The following is a 13,446-nucleotide window of genomic DNA, read 5'->3' on the forward strand; positions in this document are numbered from 1 at the left end:
GTTCACTAGAGGTCTGCTCTCCTCTGTATCTGTAGTTAACTAGAGGTCTGCTCTCCTCTGTATCTGTAGTTCACTAATGGTCTGTAGTTCACTAGAGGTCTGTAGTTCACTAGAGGTCTGCTCTCCTCTGTATCTGTAGTTCACTAGAGGTCTGCTCTCCTCTGTATCTGTAGTTCACTAATGGTCTGTAGTTCACTAAAGGTCTGTAGTTCACTAGAGGTCTGCTCTCCTCTGTATCTGTAGTTCACTAATGGTCTGTAGTTCACTAGAGGTCTGTAGTTCACTAATGGTCTGTAGTTCACTAATGGTCTGTAGTTCACTAAAGGTCTGTAGTTCACTAGAGGTCTGCTCTCCTCTGTATCTGTAGTTCACTAATGGTCTGTAGTTCACTAGACGTCTGTAGTTCACTAGAGGTCTGCTCTCCTCTGTATCTGTAGTTCACTAGAGGTCTGCTCTCCTCTGTATCTGTAGTTCACTAGAGGTCTGCTCTCCTCTGTATCTGTAGTTCACCAATGGTCTGTAGTTCACTAGAGGTCTGTAGTTCACTAGAGGTCTGCTCTCTGTATCTGTAGTTCACTAGAGGTCTGCTCTCCTCTGTATCTGTAGTTCACTAATGGTCTGTAGTTCACTAGAGGTCTGTAGTTCACTAGAGGTCTGCTCTCCTCTGTATCTGTAGTTCACTAATGGTCTGTAGTTCACTAGAGGTCTGTAGTTCACTAATGGTCTGTAGTTCACTAATGGTCTGTAGTTCACTAAATGTCTGTAGTTCACTAGAGGTCTGCTCTCCTCTGTATCTGTAGTTCACTAATGGTCTGTAGTTCACTAGACGTCTGTAGTTCACTAGAGGTCTGCTCTCCTCTGTATCTGTAGTTCACTAGAGGTCTGCTCTCCTCTGTATCTGTAGTTCACTAGAGGTCTGCTCTCCTCTGTATCTGTAGTTCACTAGAGGTCTGCTCTCCTCTGTATCTGTAGTTCACTAATGGTCTGTAGTTCACTAGAGGTCTGTAGTTCACTAGAGGTCTGCTCTCCTCTGTATCTGTAGTTCACTAGAGGTCTGCTCTCCTCTGTATCTGTAGTTCACTAATGGTCTGTAGTTCACTAGAGGTCTGTAGTTCACTAGAGGTCTGCTCTCCTCTGTATCTGTAGTTCACTAATGGTCTGTAGTTCACTAGAGGTCTGCTCTCCTCTGTATCTGTAGTTCACTAGAGGTCTGTAGTTGTGCACGTGGCATGTGCACAACGCGAGGCTCTGTATCTCTCCAGTTTTTGTGCTAATATACCTACTTGTTTTAAGTCTGCTCATCCACAACAGTCTTGCTTGACCCCTCCCTCCCTGATGAGCTCAATAGCTTTTATGCCTGCTTTGACAGGGACAACCAGGAGGCGCCCACCAAGGCTATTCTCCCTGCTAACCTCCCACACTTCACTCTCTCCCCCACGACATATGTATGGCATTGAGCAGGGCTAATGCACGTAAGGCAGCTGGCCCTGATGGCATCCATGGCCCTGTGCTGAGCAGCTGACCGAGGTCTTAACTGACATCTTCAACCTGTCACTAGCCCAGGCAGTTGTCCCAGTGTGCTTTAAAACCACCTCCATTGTGACAATGATGAAACACTCCTCTGCCACGAGCCTCAATGACTTCCGCCCTGTTGCACTCACCCCCCATTATCACGAAGTGCTTCGAGAGGTTGGTCCTGGCTCACCTCAAATCTGGCCTTTCACCCTCACTGGACAGACACCAATTCACCTACCGTGAGAACAGGAGCACAGAGGACACTATCTCCTCAGTGCTATATTCCACCCCCCTCCACCTGTATGAGAGTAATACCATGTGAGAATGCTATTAATCCCCTCCAAAATTAGTCTCCAAACTCATTCAACCTGAACATTAACCCCTCTGTCTGCAACTGGAGTTGACTTCCTAACTAACGGACATAAGTTTGGATAGTTGAATAGACAATCTCACCTCCTCCACCCTCACCCTGAACACCGGTGTCCCGCAAGGCTGTGTGCGGAGCCCCTTTCTCGACTCCCTCTTCACCCACAACTGCACTCTTATACATTATCACACCATTATCAAGTTTGCAGATGACACAGCGGTGGTGGGGAGGAGGAGGTGGGTTAGGTATCTGGTGTCTGGGTATCTGGAGGAGCACCTGGTGGCGTGGTGCACCGACAACAACCTGGTCCTCACCACGAGGAGCACCCGGTGGCGTGGTGCACCGACAACAACCTAGTCCTCACCACGAGCAGCACCTGGTGGCGTGGTGCACCGACAACAACCTAGTCCTCACCACGAGGAGCACCTGGTGGCGTGGTGCACAGACAACAACCTGGTCCTCACCACGAGGAGCACCCGGTGGCGTGGTGCACAGACAACAACCTGGTCCTCACCACGAGGAGCACCCGGTGGCGTGGTGCACAGACAACAACCTGGTCCTCACCACGAGGAGCACCCGGTGGCGTGGTGCACAGACAACAACCTAGTCCTCACCACGAGGGGCACCTGGTGGCGTGGTGCACAGACAACAACCTGGTCCTCACCACGAGGAGCACCCGGTGGCGTGGTGCACAGACAACAACCTGGTCCTCACCACGAGGAGCACCCGGTGGCGTGGTGCACAGACAACAACCTAGTCAAGAAGGCTCACCAGTGCCTCTTCTTCCTGAGGAGACTGAGGAAAGCCCACCTGTCTCCTCAGATTCTGGTGAACTTTGCGCCATAGAAAGCATACTCACCAACTGCATCACAGTCTGGTACGGCAACTGCACTGCCTCAGACCGGAAAGCACTGCAGAGGGTGGTGAAAACCGCCCAAGGCACTCCAAGGCACTCCCTGCAATTGAGTCTATTCATCACAAACAATGACTCAGGAAGGCACGCAGCATTGTCAAGGACACCTCTCATCCCAATCATGGACTATTTGCCCTCCTCCCCTCCAGGAGGTGCTACAGGAACTTCCGCTCCAGGTCAAGCAGACTCAGGAACAGCTTCTTTCCCCCAGCTGTCATCTCCCTGAACTCTGTGCCACGATGACAGCCCCCCCTCCCCATTCCATATAAACTCTGAACCCCATTTTCTATACTCTAGGCTCTGTTACACATACTTTACAAATTTTGAACTCTGTTGCCTATACTCAATTTATACCTACCTACTGCTTTCACTGTCTACAACTGCCCTATACTATAATCATATTAATCATAATAATCATAACTCATATTATAGTCTACCCATATGACTCTGTATGATAGCATGTACAATAGTGATGTATATACCATATATATTGGCAGATATCATCCCCCGTCCCATGGCTACGTGGAGGAAGGGAGATACTACTGCTACGGGCAGAGGAGTTAATTAGGGAGCTGATTAGGACTGATAGAACACACCTGTGCACCACGTGATCACCCACATCCCACACACACAGAGACACCCATAGTTTAAAGCCAGAGGAGAGACAGAGAGAGTTGAGTGGAGGTGAGGAAGGAGCAGAGAGCAGAGAGAGAGTGTGATACAGTGTTTGTGAGGTGAGAGGTAGTTGAGAGGAGAGGTAAAAGCGAGAAGGTGTTCGTGGTACTGGACCCTGGACTGGCTGAAGATACCCCCCGGTGAAACTGACCCTGGACCGGAAGACAAACCCTGAGTATTGAACAATCCATTTTTGTACGAGAGCCTGTTACGTGTTTTGATCCAGGACGGTTATTTGACTACTCTAATTGCCCATCGAACTTGTGTGCTATTATTCAACAAATATATTTTATTTATTGAAATTGTGCTTGTGTGGAAAATTGAATTTGTTTGTTTTGAACTGTGTCGAGCCTGAACACCACCAGGCTCGTCACAATATATACATTTATATATATATATATATATTTTTTTTTTTTTGCCTTTCTCTCTTTCCTCCCATCCCCCAATTTAGTCGTTCTGCCAATTCCCTTCCTGGTCATTGCGCACATTGTCTGGGGAGGGTGTAGACTATCACATGCCTCCTCCAATACATGTGGAGTCACCAGCCGCTTCTTTTCACCTGACAGCGAGGAGTTTCACTGGGAGAACGTAACGCACAAGTAACAAACAGGATCCGAGTGGCTCTGCTGGGGCCTACCTGTGCAGTCCTCAGGTTCTGGGGCTCAGAGGCGTGGATGGAAGGTCTGGCAGACATCTTGTTGATGGTCTGCATTCCATGGGCTGAGGTGGTCTGGATAGCCGAGGCTGTGTTCTGCACCACAGGGACCTGGAGGGGGGAGGGGGTTCGTTTTACCACGATGCCATTGTATAAATAACTTACCATGGTACCACTTCTATACTTAATAATACCATGGTATAATCCATCCATAAACCATAATACCGATAATATCATGGTCTGTCCATAATTATTCAGTCACTACCATCATCGTAGTGATGGGAATACCATGATACCTTTTTGTAAATACCATGATATCCCTGTCTAAGTGTAGGGATGCACCGATCCGACTTTTTCAGTCCCGATACCGATACCTGGGTTTGGGTATCGGCCAATACCGATCCGATACCCATTGTCCAAATGTCCCCCCCAAAAAAGTTAAAAAATAAATAAATGTATCCACGTTTTATTTTTACTTTTTTATATTACAATATATTTTGTTTTTAAGAATTGTAAAGGATCACAAGTGTGTTTTTGATTTGTTGTAAACAAAGACAGAAAATAAACGTCATTCAATTAATAAACTGTATGCCTCACTGTCACTGTGTGGAAGAGACTGGGATCATTCTTTTGTGCAAGGCAACATCAGGCTTGACTTAAAACATTACTTTCCTAACTTAGTGAAACTAAATGTAACAAATTAACACAGATATAAATGTACTGAATGGTTATTTCTTATTTTATTTATAAAAAAAAAAAAAAAATCCTATATATATTTTTTTTACCGATACCCCATCCAGCTATTTTACCGATATCGGCAGCCGATACCGATATCGGATCGGTGCATCCCTATCTTAAGTGTCCTTGAGCAAGGCACTGAACCTCCTGCGCTCTGAGCCCTGAAATGTGTCTCAGAGGGATGAAGCCAGGAAGTGAATTTTAAGAGGGGAGTTTGCTTCTTCCCTGTGTTCATTCCTTCTAGGCAGCTCTTATTTTACCGTGGACACGTTGATATTGTCAGGGTACATTAGTGCTATCCTTCACTACATGTGTTAATTCTTAGTCCACTAATAGACCTCATGTGTGTCGGAGATCTCCTGCCCAAATAAGGGAGGGCGTTTCCCTCTGTAATCTGACAATGTATGGGTTATTAAACTAGATTTGTCTGTGGTTCAGACAGGCTCTTTACCCTGAATAATAAGGCAGGCTAGGTAGCAAAACATCCTTCTGTAAAACATCACCTCCTCACCACACATGCAGTAGAAAGGACAACATTACTGGTAAACACAAAAGGAAAACCATAGGCGGGGAGTGAAGAGACAATGTGTGAGGTTAATAGTAGGTTTTTCTAAATGACATTAATGAGAGGTTAATAGTAGGAAACAGCGTGCAAGTAGGTTTTTCTAAATGACAACAGCGTGTGAGAGGTTAATAGTATGATTTTCTAAATGACAACAGCGTGTGAGAGGTTAATACTGTAATAGATTTTTCTAAATGACAACAGCGTGTGAGAGGTTAATAGTAGGTCTTTCTAAATGACAACAGCGTGTGAGAGGTTAATAGTAGGTTTTTCTAAATGACAACAGCGTGTGAGAGGTTAATAGTAGGTTTTTCTAAATGACAACAGCATGTGAGAGGCTAATAGTAGGTTTTTCTAAATGACAACAGCATGTGAGAGGTTAATAGTAGGTCTTTCTAAATGACAACAGCATGTGAGAGGCTAATAGTAGGTTTTTCTAAATGACAACAGCATGTGAGAGGCTAATAGGTTTTTCTAAATGACAACAGCGTGTGAGAGGTTAATAGTAGGTCTTTCTAAATGACAACAGCGTGTGAGAGGTTAACTCATTCCGGGCCAACAGCGCCCTCTGCTGATAGCCCTTTCCGTGCCAGCGCTTTAGTCAATGGGAGGACGGGGATATTTGCGAACGCTTAAACATCCCAATTGAGTCATTATGCCAATTCCCTTCCTGGGCGTTGCGCGCATTGCCCCACTGTCGGCCTAGGGAGGGTGTAGAACTACCACATGCCTCCTCCGATACATGTGGAGTCAGCCAGCCGCTTCTTTTCACCTGACAGCGAGGATTCTCACTGGGGGAATGTAACGCGTGCAGAGGTTCACGCTATTTCCCTCCTCCAATCCCCTAGCGTGGTGTATGTAGGGTGGTGTATGTAGCGTGTATGTAGGGTGGTGTATGTAGCGTGGTGTATGTAGGGTGGTGTATGTAGGGTGGTGTATGTAGCGTGTATGTAGGGTGGTGTATGTAGGGTGGTGTATGTAGGGTGGTGTATGTAGCGTGTATGTAGGGTGGTGTATGTAGGGTGGTGTATGTAGGGTGGTGTATGTAGGGTGGTGTATGTAGGGTGGTGTATGTAGGGTGGTGTATGTAGGGTGGTGTATGTAGGGTGGTGTATGTAGGGTGGTGTATGTAGCGTGTATGTAGGGTGGTGTATGTAGGGTGGTGTATGTAGGGTGGTGTATGTAGGGTGGTGTATGTAGCGTGGTGTATGTAGCGTGTATGTAGCGTGGTGTATGTAGGGTGGTAGGGTTGTCACAATACCAACATTTTAGTTTCGATACTATACCAATATTAATTTAGATACTTTTCCTCAAAATCAGGGAAAAACTCTCAGATGTCATTATTGTTCTTTATTTTAAAACACAACAATGAACAATGACAAGAATAAAATTAAATAAAATTAAAAGCAATGGCATTCAAAATGCTGGAGAACTTTTTTTGCACTCAAAACAGTTGCTGTACAAGGTTTCTGAACCCAGCTTTCTCAACTGTATATATTGGAACTTGGTCCATACAGATGAACTCTGTGACTGCCCTGTTGATCCTTTTATCATCTTTGGACTCATTTGTGTACTTAATATGCTGCTAAAAAAAAGCTGGGAGGTTAGGTTGCTTCTGAGTGGGGGGAGTCACTCTGTGAGCCAAATGCAGCAGACTTCTGTTGTTAAAAAAAATTCAAGGGGTAGAAAAAGTATGGTTGTATTATTATACATTTGTCATAGCAGATGGCCTAATTAGTTTGAGATACCAGAAGTTGCCTAGAAAACATTTTGATGAGTGAGACTGATCATAATTCTAGAACTAGGTTATGTCATATTGTAGGCTGTTTAACAAAAATAAAATAGATTTCCGTTGTCTTTATACAGTATGTATGAACCATTAATGGGCAATTGTCAAATGTCTCTGTATAAATCACGTTTGTGACTAAGCCATAGAGATGAGATGCATGTGTGCATCAATTCATTTCTGTTGTGGGTAGGCAACAAACAGGGGATGCTGTGTTTACTAGCTTTCAACACGGCAGTTTAGGCTGTGTATAGCTTATTATTAGGCTTTTCAATTTATTTTCTATTCTTGCGAATAGCATTGTGGACATTTTCTAATGCTCGTATAAGGAACTGTAGTCACGAGAGCTAGCATAGCCCATCCAACGAACGTTGGCACCAACGACACGACCACAGCACCGATAGGAGCCACCGCAGCACGCAACGGCAGCCACCACAACCATCGACAATCGCAGCGAGGATCTCCATCGACCAACGTCAGCCAGCCAGCCCCAACCAGAACCATAGCTCGCTAGCTATACATGCCAATGCTAGCCGAGTCCACTCCACGCAAAATGCGCTAGCCAGCCAACGCCAATCAACAAAGATCCCCACTGCGACTGCCGATGGTTATGATAACTAACGTTATGTGCTACAGTAGCTCCTATCAGTACTGCAGTCATGCCACCGATGCCAACACTCGCCGGACGATCCATGCCAGCTCCCGTCTCAACTAGAGTTTGTTGTTCTTCATTCCAGAAGGTTGCTTCCGGTAAACTAGCGCAACGTCACCACTGACAGCAGCGCTGTGCTTCAATAGGAAGGCATTCGCATGCATAAATGAATAAAAAAATTAAAAATAAATACCGTTTTCCCCCAAACGCAGTATAGTATCATTTTGAACACTCTAGTACCGCGGTACTATACTAATACCGGTATACCGTGCAACCCTATAGGGTGGTGTATGTAGGGTGGTGTATGTAGCGTGTATGTAGCATGGTGTATGTAGCGTGGTGTATGTAGGGTGGTGTATGTAGGGTGTATGTAGCGTGGTGTATGTAGCGTGGTGTATGTAGGGTAGTGTATGTAGCGTGGTGTATGTAGGGTGGTGTATGTAGGGTGGTGTATGTAGGGTGATGTATGTAGGGTGGTGTATGTAGGGTAGTGTATGTAGCGTGGTGTATGTAGGGTGGTGTATGTAGGGTGTATGTAGCGTGGTGTATGTAGGGTAGTGTATGTAGGGTGGTGTATGTAGGGTGGTGTATGTAGGGTGGTGTATGTAGGGTAGTGTATGTAGCGTGGTGTATGTAGGGTGGTGTATGTAGGGTGGTGTATGTAGGGTGTATGTAGCGTGGTGTATGTAGGGTGGTGTATGTAGCGTGGTGTATGTAGGGTGGTGTATGTAGGGTGGTGTATGTAGGGTAGTGTATGTAGGGTGGTGTATGTAGGGTAGTGTATGTAGCGTGGTGTATGTAGGGTAGTGTATGTAGGGTGGTGTATGTAGGGTGGTGTATGTAGGGTGGTGTATGTAGGGTGGTGTATGTAGGGTGGTGTATGTAGGGTGGTGTATGTAGGGTGTATGTAGCGTGGTGTATGTATGGTAGTGTATGTAGCGTGGTGTATGTAGGGTGGTGTATGTAGGGTGGTGTATGTAGGGTGGTGTATATGTAGGGTGGTGTATGTAGCGTGGTGTATGTAGGGTGGTGTATGTAGGGTGGTGTATGTAGGGTGGTGTATGTAGGGTGGTGTATGTAGGGTGGTGTATGTAGGGTAGTGTATGTAGGGTAGTGTATGTAGCGTGGTGTATGTAGGGTGGTGTATGTAGGGTGGTGTATGTAGGGTGGTGTATGTAGGGTGGTGTATGTAGCGTGGTGTATGTAGCGTGGTGTATGTAGGGTGGTGTATTGTACCTTCTGCACCAGGTTCTCCTTCTGCATCTGACTCTGACGGAGCTTCTTCAGCAGCACCAGCCGCGCCTCCTCCAACCGCAGCTCCTCCCTCAGAGCCTTGATCACCTGCTGTCGCTCCTCCAAGCTCTTCCCCTGCGCGCGCGCACGCACACACACACACACACACACACACACACACAGTCAACACGATTCACACAGTCCCCTGTATATTTGCACTTTGACATTGTTCTCTTATTGATCAACAAGCAAATGCACACAGTTCACATAAACACACAATTAAAAGGTATTCAATGGAGCTTTCGACCACTAGTTGAGGAAACTGGCTTCAGAGTAGGAGACCAGGGCTCCCTGATAATTGTGGGTCATGTATTTTTCCAGCACACAGACAGGGATGTACTGAGAGACAGGGACACACAGAGACACACAGGGACACACAGGGACACACAGAGACACACAGAGACACACAGGGACGTACAGAGACACACAGGGATGTACAGAGACACACAGGGATGTACAGAGACACACAGAGACACACAGGGACACACAGGGACACACAGGGATGTACAGAGACACACAGGGACACAGGGATGTACAGAGACACACTGACACACAGGGATGTACAGAGACACACAGGGATGTACAGAGACACACAGGGATGTACAGAGACACACAGGGATGTACAGAGACACACAGGGACATACAGAGACACACAGGGATGTACAGAGACACACAGGGATGTACAGAGACACACAGGGACACACAGGGATGTACAGAGACACACAGGGATGTACAGAGACACACAGGGATGTACAGAGACACACAGGGATGTACAGAGACACACAGGGACACACAGGGATGTACAGAGACACACAGGGACACACAGGGATGTACATAGACACACACAGGGATGTACAGAGACACACAGGGACACACAGGGATGTACATAGACACACAGAGACACACAGGGATGTACAGAGACACACTGACACACAGGGATGTACAGAGACACACGGACACACAGGGATGTACAGAGACACACAGGGATGTACAGAGACACACGGACACACAGGGATGTACAGAGACACACAGGGATGTACAGAGACACACAGGGATGTACAGAGACACACAGACACACAGGGACGTACAGAGACACACAGACACGTACAGACACACAGGGATGTACAGAGACACACGGACACACAGGGATGTACAGAGACACACAGGGATGTACAGAGATACACGGACACACGGGGATGTACAGAGACACACAGGGATGTACAGAGACACACAGGGATGTACAGAGACACATAGAAACACACAGGGATGTACAGGGACACACAGAGACACACAGGGATGTACAGGGACACACAGGGATGTACAGAGACACACAGGGATGTACAGAGACACACAGGGACAACCACGGAGTGATGTAGAACAGAGGCTGTAAACATGACCTTGTGCTTCAAACAAGCAAACTGCCTGTCAATTAAAAGAGGTCGGACTCATTACAACTTAACACCTCTCCCAGAGTTTTAAGATAGGCTAGTGGTCTGTATCAGCTGCCATTAATTTGTGCTAAGCCAGGCTAGCTTGCAGCCGGATAGCCGTCTACTGAACACAGAGAGGAAACTAGTCTCAATCTTCTTGTCCGACTCTGGAGAAGACGGTAAACACATTTCCCATGACGTTGGCGTGTTCCTTTAACAATAACAACTCTGTTGGATACCTGTAAATGTACAGCACACACATGCACACGCCTCTCTCTTCTTCTTCCATGAAGACACACACATGGACACACACCTTGAACATGTCCAGGTTGGCTGTCCTGAGTCTGTCCTCAGCTTTGACGACTGCTTTGGGACTGGACGCCTCATTGTCAGACAACACAATGACGTCAGGGGACGGAGTGTGATGCGGCCTGTCCATATCACTGATGACACACACACACACACACACACACACACACAACAAAGGAGGATAAGAGAAAACAGCAAGAAAAGAGACATTTCATCAAGCAAGGAAACTTGAAGACAACATCAAATCCTTCCCAATTTCATATATATTTATACGTATTCTATATATTTATCCTTTCTCTCTACCTCTCCCCCTCCTCCACTCTCTCTCCTCCCCTCTCTCTACCTCTCCCCCTCCTCTCTCCTCCACTCTCTCTCCTCCCCTCTCTCTACCTCTCCCCCTCCTCTCTCCTCCACTCTCTCTACCTCTCCCCCTCCTCCACTCTCTCCCCCTCCTATATACCCTCTCTCTCTACCTCTCCCCTTCCTCTATAGCTACCTCTGCCCCTCTCTCCTCCTCTCTCTACCTCTCTCCCTCTATACCCTCTCTCTCTTCCACTCTCTCTCCTCCTCTCTACCTCTCCCCCTCCCCCCCTCTCTACCTCCCCCCTCCTCTATCTCCTCTCTCTCTCCTCTATACCATCTCTCTCCTCTCTCCTCCTCTCTACCCTCCCCCTCCTCTATACCCTCTCTCTCCTCACCTCCTCTTGGAGCTCATATCCACCGGCTCCTCCCCGACGTTCTCCTTCCCGCTCTTTCCCACCGGCCCCCCGTGAGACACGCCCCCAGACGACACTCCACCACGCAGGCTTCCGTTGGTCCTCTCGTCGTAAGCCCCTCCTCCTCCCCCTCCTCCTAACCCGGAGGTGGTGGTCAACGATGTGGAGGAGGCCCCGTGGTGCTGGTGGTGGTGTCCGTGGTGCTGGTGGCCGTGGTGGTGGCTCTTGAAGTCGGTGACGGCGGGCAGCCCCACCATGCCGGCCGCCGCCTCGAAGCTGGCCAGGTCTTTGCGCTTGAGGTAGGCCAGCATCTTCAGACGCTCCATGGCCTGGTGGCCCTCCATCTTGAGGCGCTTGGAGAGTAGCTCCTCACGCTCGCTGCCACCTCCGGAGCCCCCGACTCCCACCGTCGTCACGCCGGAGAGGGAGGAGGAGGAGGAGGAGGAGTCCAAGCCACGCTTCAGCAAGCTCAGCCGCACCGCCTCCTCGTTCAGCCGCTCCATCGCTGGACTGCAGAGGAGGAGAGAAGGTAGGGTACGGTAAGGCAGGGTGCGGTAAGACAGGGTGCGGTAAGGCAGGGTGCGGTAAGGTAGGGTACGGTAAGGCAGGGTACGGTAAGGCATTGTGCGGTAAGGTAGGGTACGGTCAGCATAACACAACAACTCATAATGTAAGGGCTGTCTGTCCTGGTCGCTCCTTCAGTAGTGATTATCAGAGAAGCTTCAGTAGTGATTATCAGAGAAGCTTCAGTAGTGATTATCAGAGAAGCTTCAGTAGTGATTATGAGTGAAGCTTCAGTAGAAATGATCAGCGAGGCTTCAGTAGTGATTATGAGTGAATATGTTCAATGTTGTGGGTAAATGAGAGCTATGGGGTTGATAGTTTTTCTGAAGGTTCTCATGACTTCCCCCCTTGGACCTATCCCTCCATTTTGTGCTGCGTAGGGTAGCCCTCCACATGGAGCGTTTTGAAATGCAGACTCCAAACTGAGTGGAGGATGCTTTGCAAACTGAGGCCCTAGTACACTCACAGTTAAAGACAGTAGAGGTTGAGTACTGATACCCAGCCCTACACTCATAGTTAAAGACAGTAGAGGTTGAGTACTGATACCCAGCCCTACACTCATAGTTAAAGACAGTAGAGGTTGAGTACGGATACCCAGCCCTACACTCATAGTTAAAGACAATAGAGGTTGAGTACTGATAGTCTGATACCCAGCCCTAGCACACTAATGGTTAAAGACAGTAGAGGTTGAGTACTGATACCCAGCCCTAGTACACTAATGGTTAAAGACGGTAGAGGTTGAGTACTGATACCCAGACCTAGCACACTAATGGTTAAAGACAGTAGAGGTTGAGCACTGATACCCAGCCCTAGCACACTAATGGTTAAAGACAGTAGAGGTTGAGTACTGATACCCAGCCCTAGTACACTAATGGTTAAAGACAGTAGAGGTTGAGTTAGGGCTGGGCGATAAAACGATAACGATAACTATCGCAATAAATTATTTCCTCGAAATAAACATGAAACGTGGTCGCAAAGTTTCGATATATCGATTTTCCAAGCTTGGATATGAGCACACGCACTAACAACCAATCAGTGAAGGAGATGGCCGAGAGCGAAGGAGACCCGCGCTGCACCTCTGGGTAGTAAACAAGGCTGGCTAGGATCATTAGCTTGCACGGCGCTATTTTAAAGTTTACGTGCCGAGTGGGTGTGTCGCGTGAATTCTGATGCCACGGTTATAGTAGTGTGGGGTATACGGTGGACGTCGTTGCAATGTATTGGGGCGGAACAGAGTATTTTAGGGTCATATTTAGTACTTTGTAAACAAG

The 13,446-nt window shown here is 47.5% G+C and overlaps 1 protein-coding gene across 1 annotated transcript in view; it reads right to left on the reverse strand.

Moving 5' to 3' along the window:
• LOC311246201 (transcriptional repressor p66-beta-like) overlaps positions 1–13,446 on the reverse strand; it is a 139,451-nt gene that overhangs the window by 33,985 nt on the left and 92,020 nt on the right. The window contains exons 2-5 of the mRNA XM_084336318.1: positions 11,594–12,121; positions 10,900–11,029; positions 9,100–9,231; positions 4,108–4,236 (exon numbers count right to left, since the gene is read on the reverse strand). Coding sequence (XP_084192444.1) covers positions 4,108–4,236; positions 9,100–9,231; positions 10,900–11,029; positions 11,594–12,114 — 912 coding nt within the window. The 5' untranslated portion in view covers positions 12,115–12,121. The remainder of the gene's footprint in view (positions 1–4,107; positions 4,237–9,099; positions 9,232–10,899; positions 11,030–11,593; positions 12,122–13,446) is intronic.

The sequence above is a fragment of the Notolepis coatsorum genome (assembly GCF_963971535.1).
Source record: "Notolepis coatsorum genome assembly, chromosome: 19".
Lineage (NCBI taxonomy): Eukaryota > Metazoa > Chordata > Actinopteri > Aulopiformes > Paralepididae > Notolepis > Notolepis coatsorum.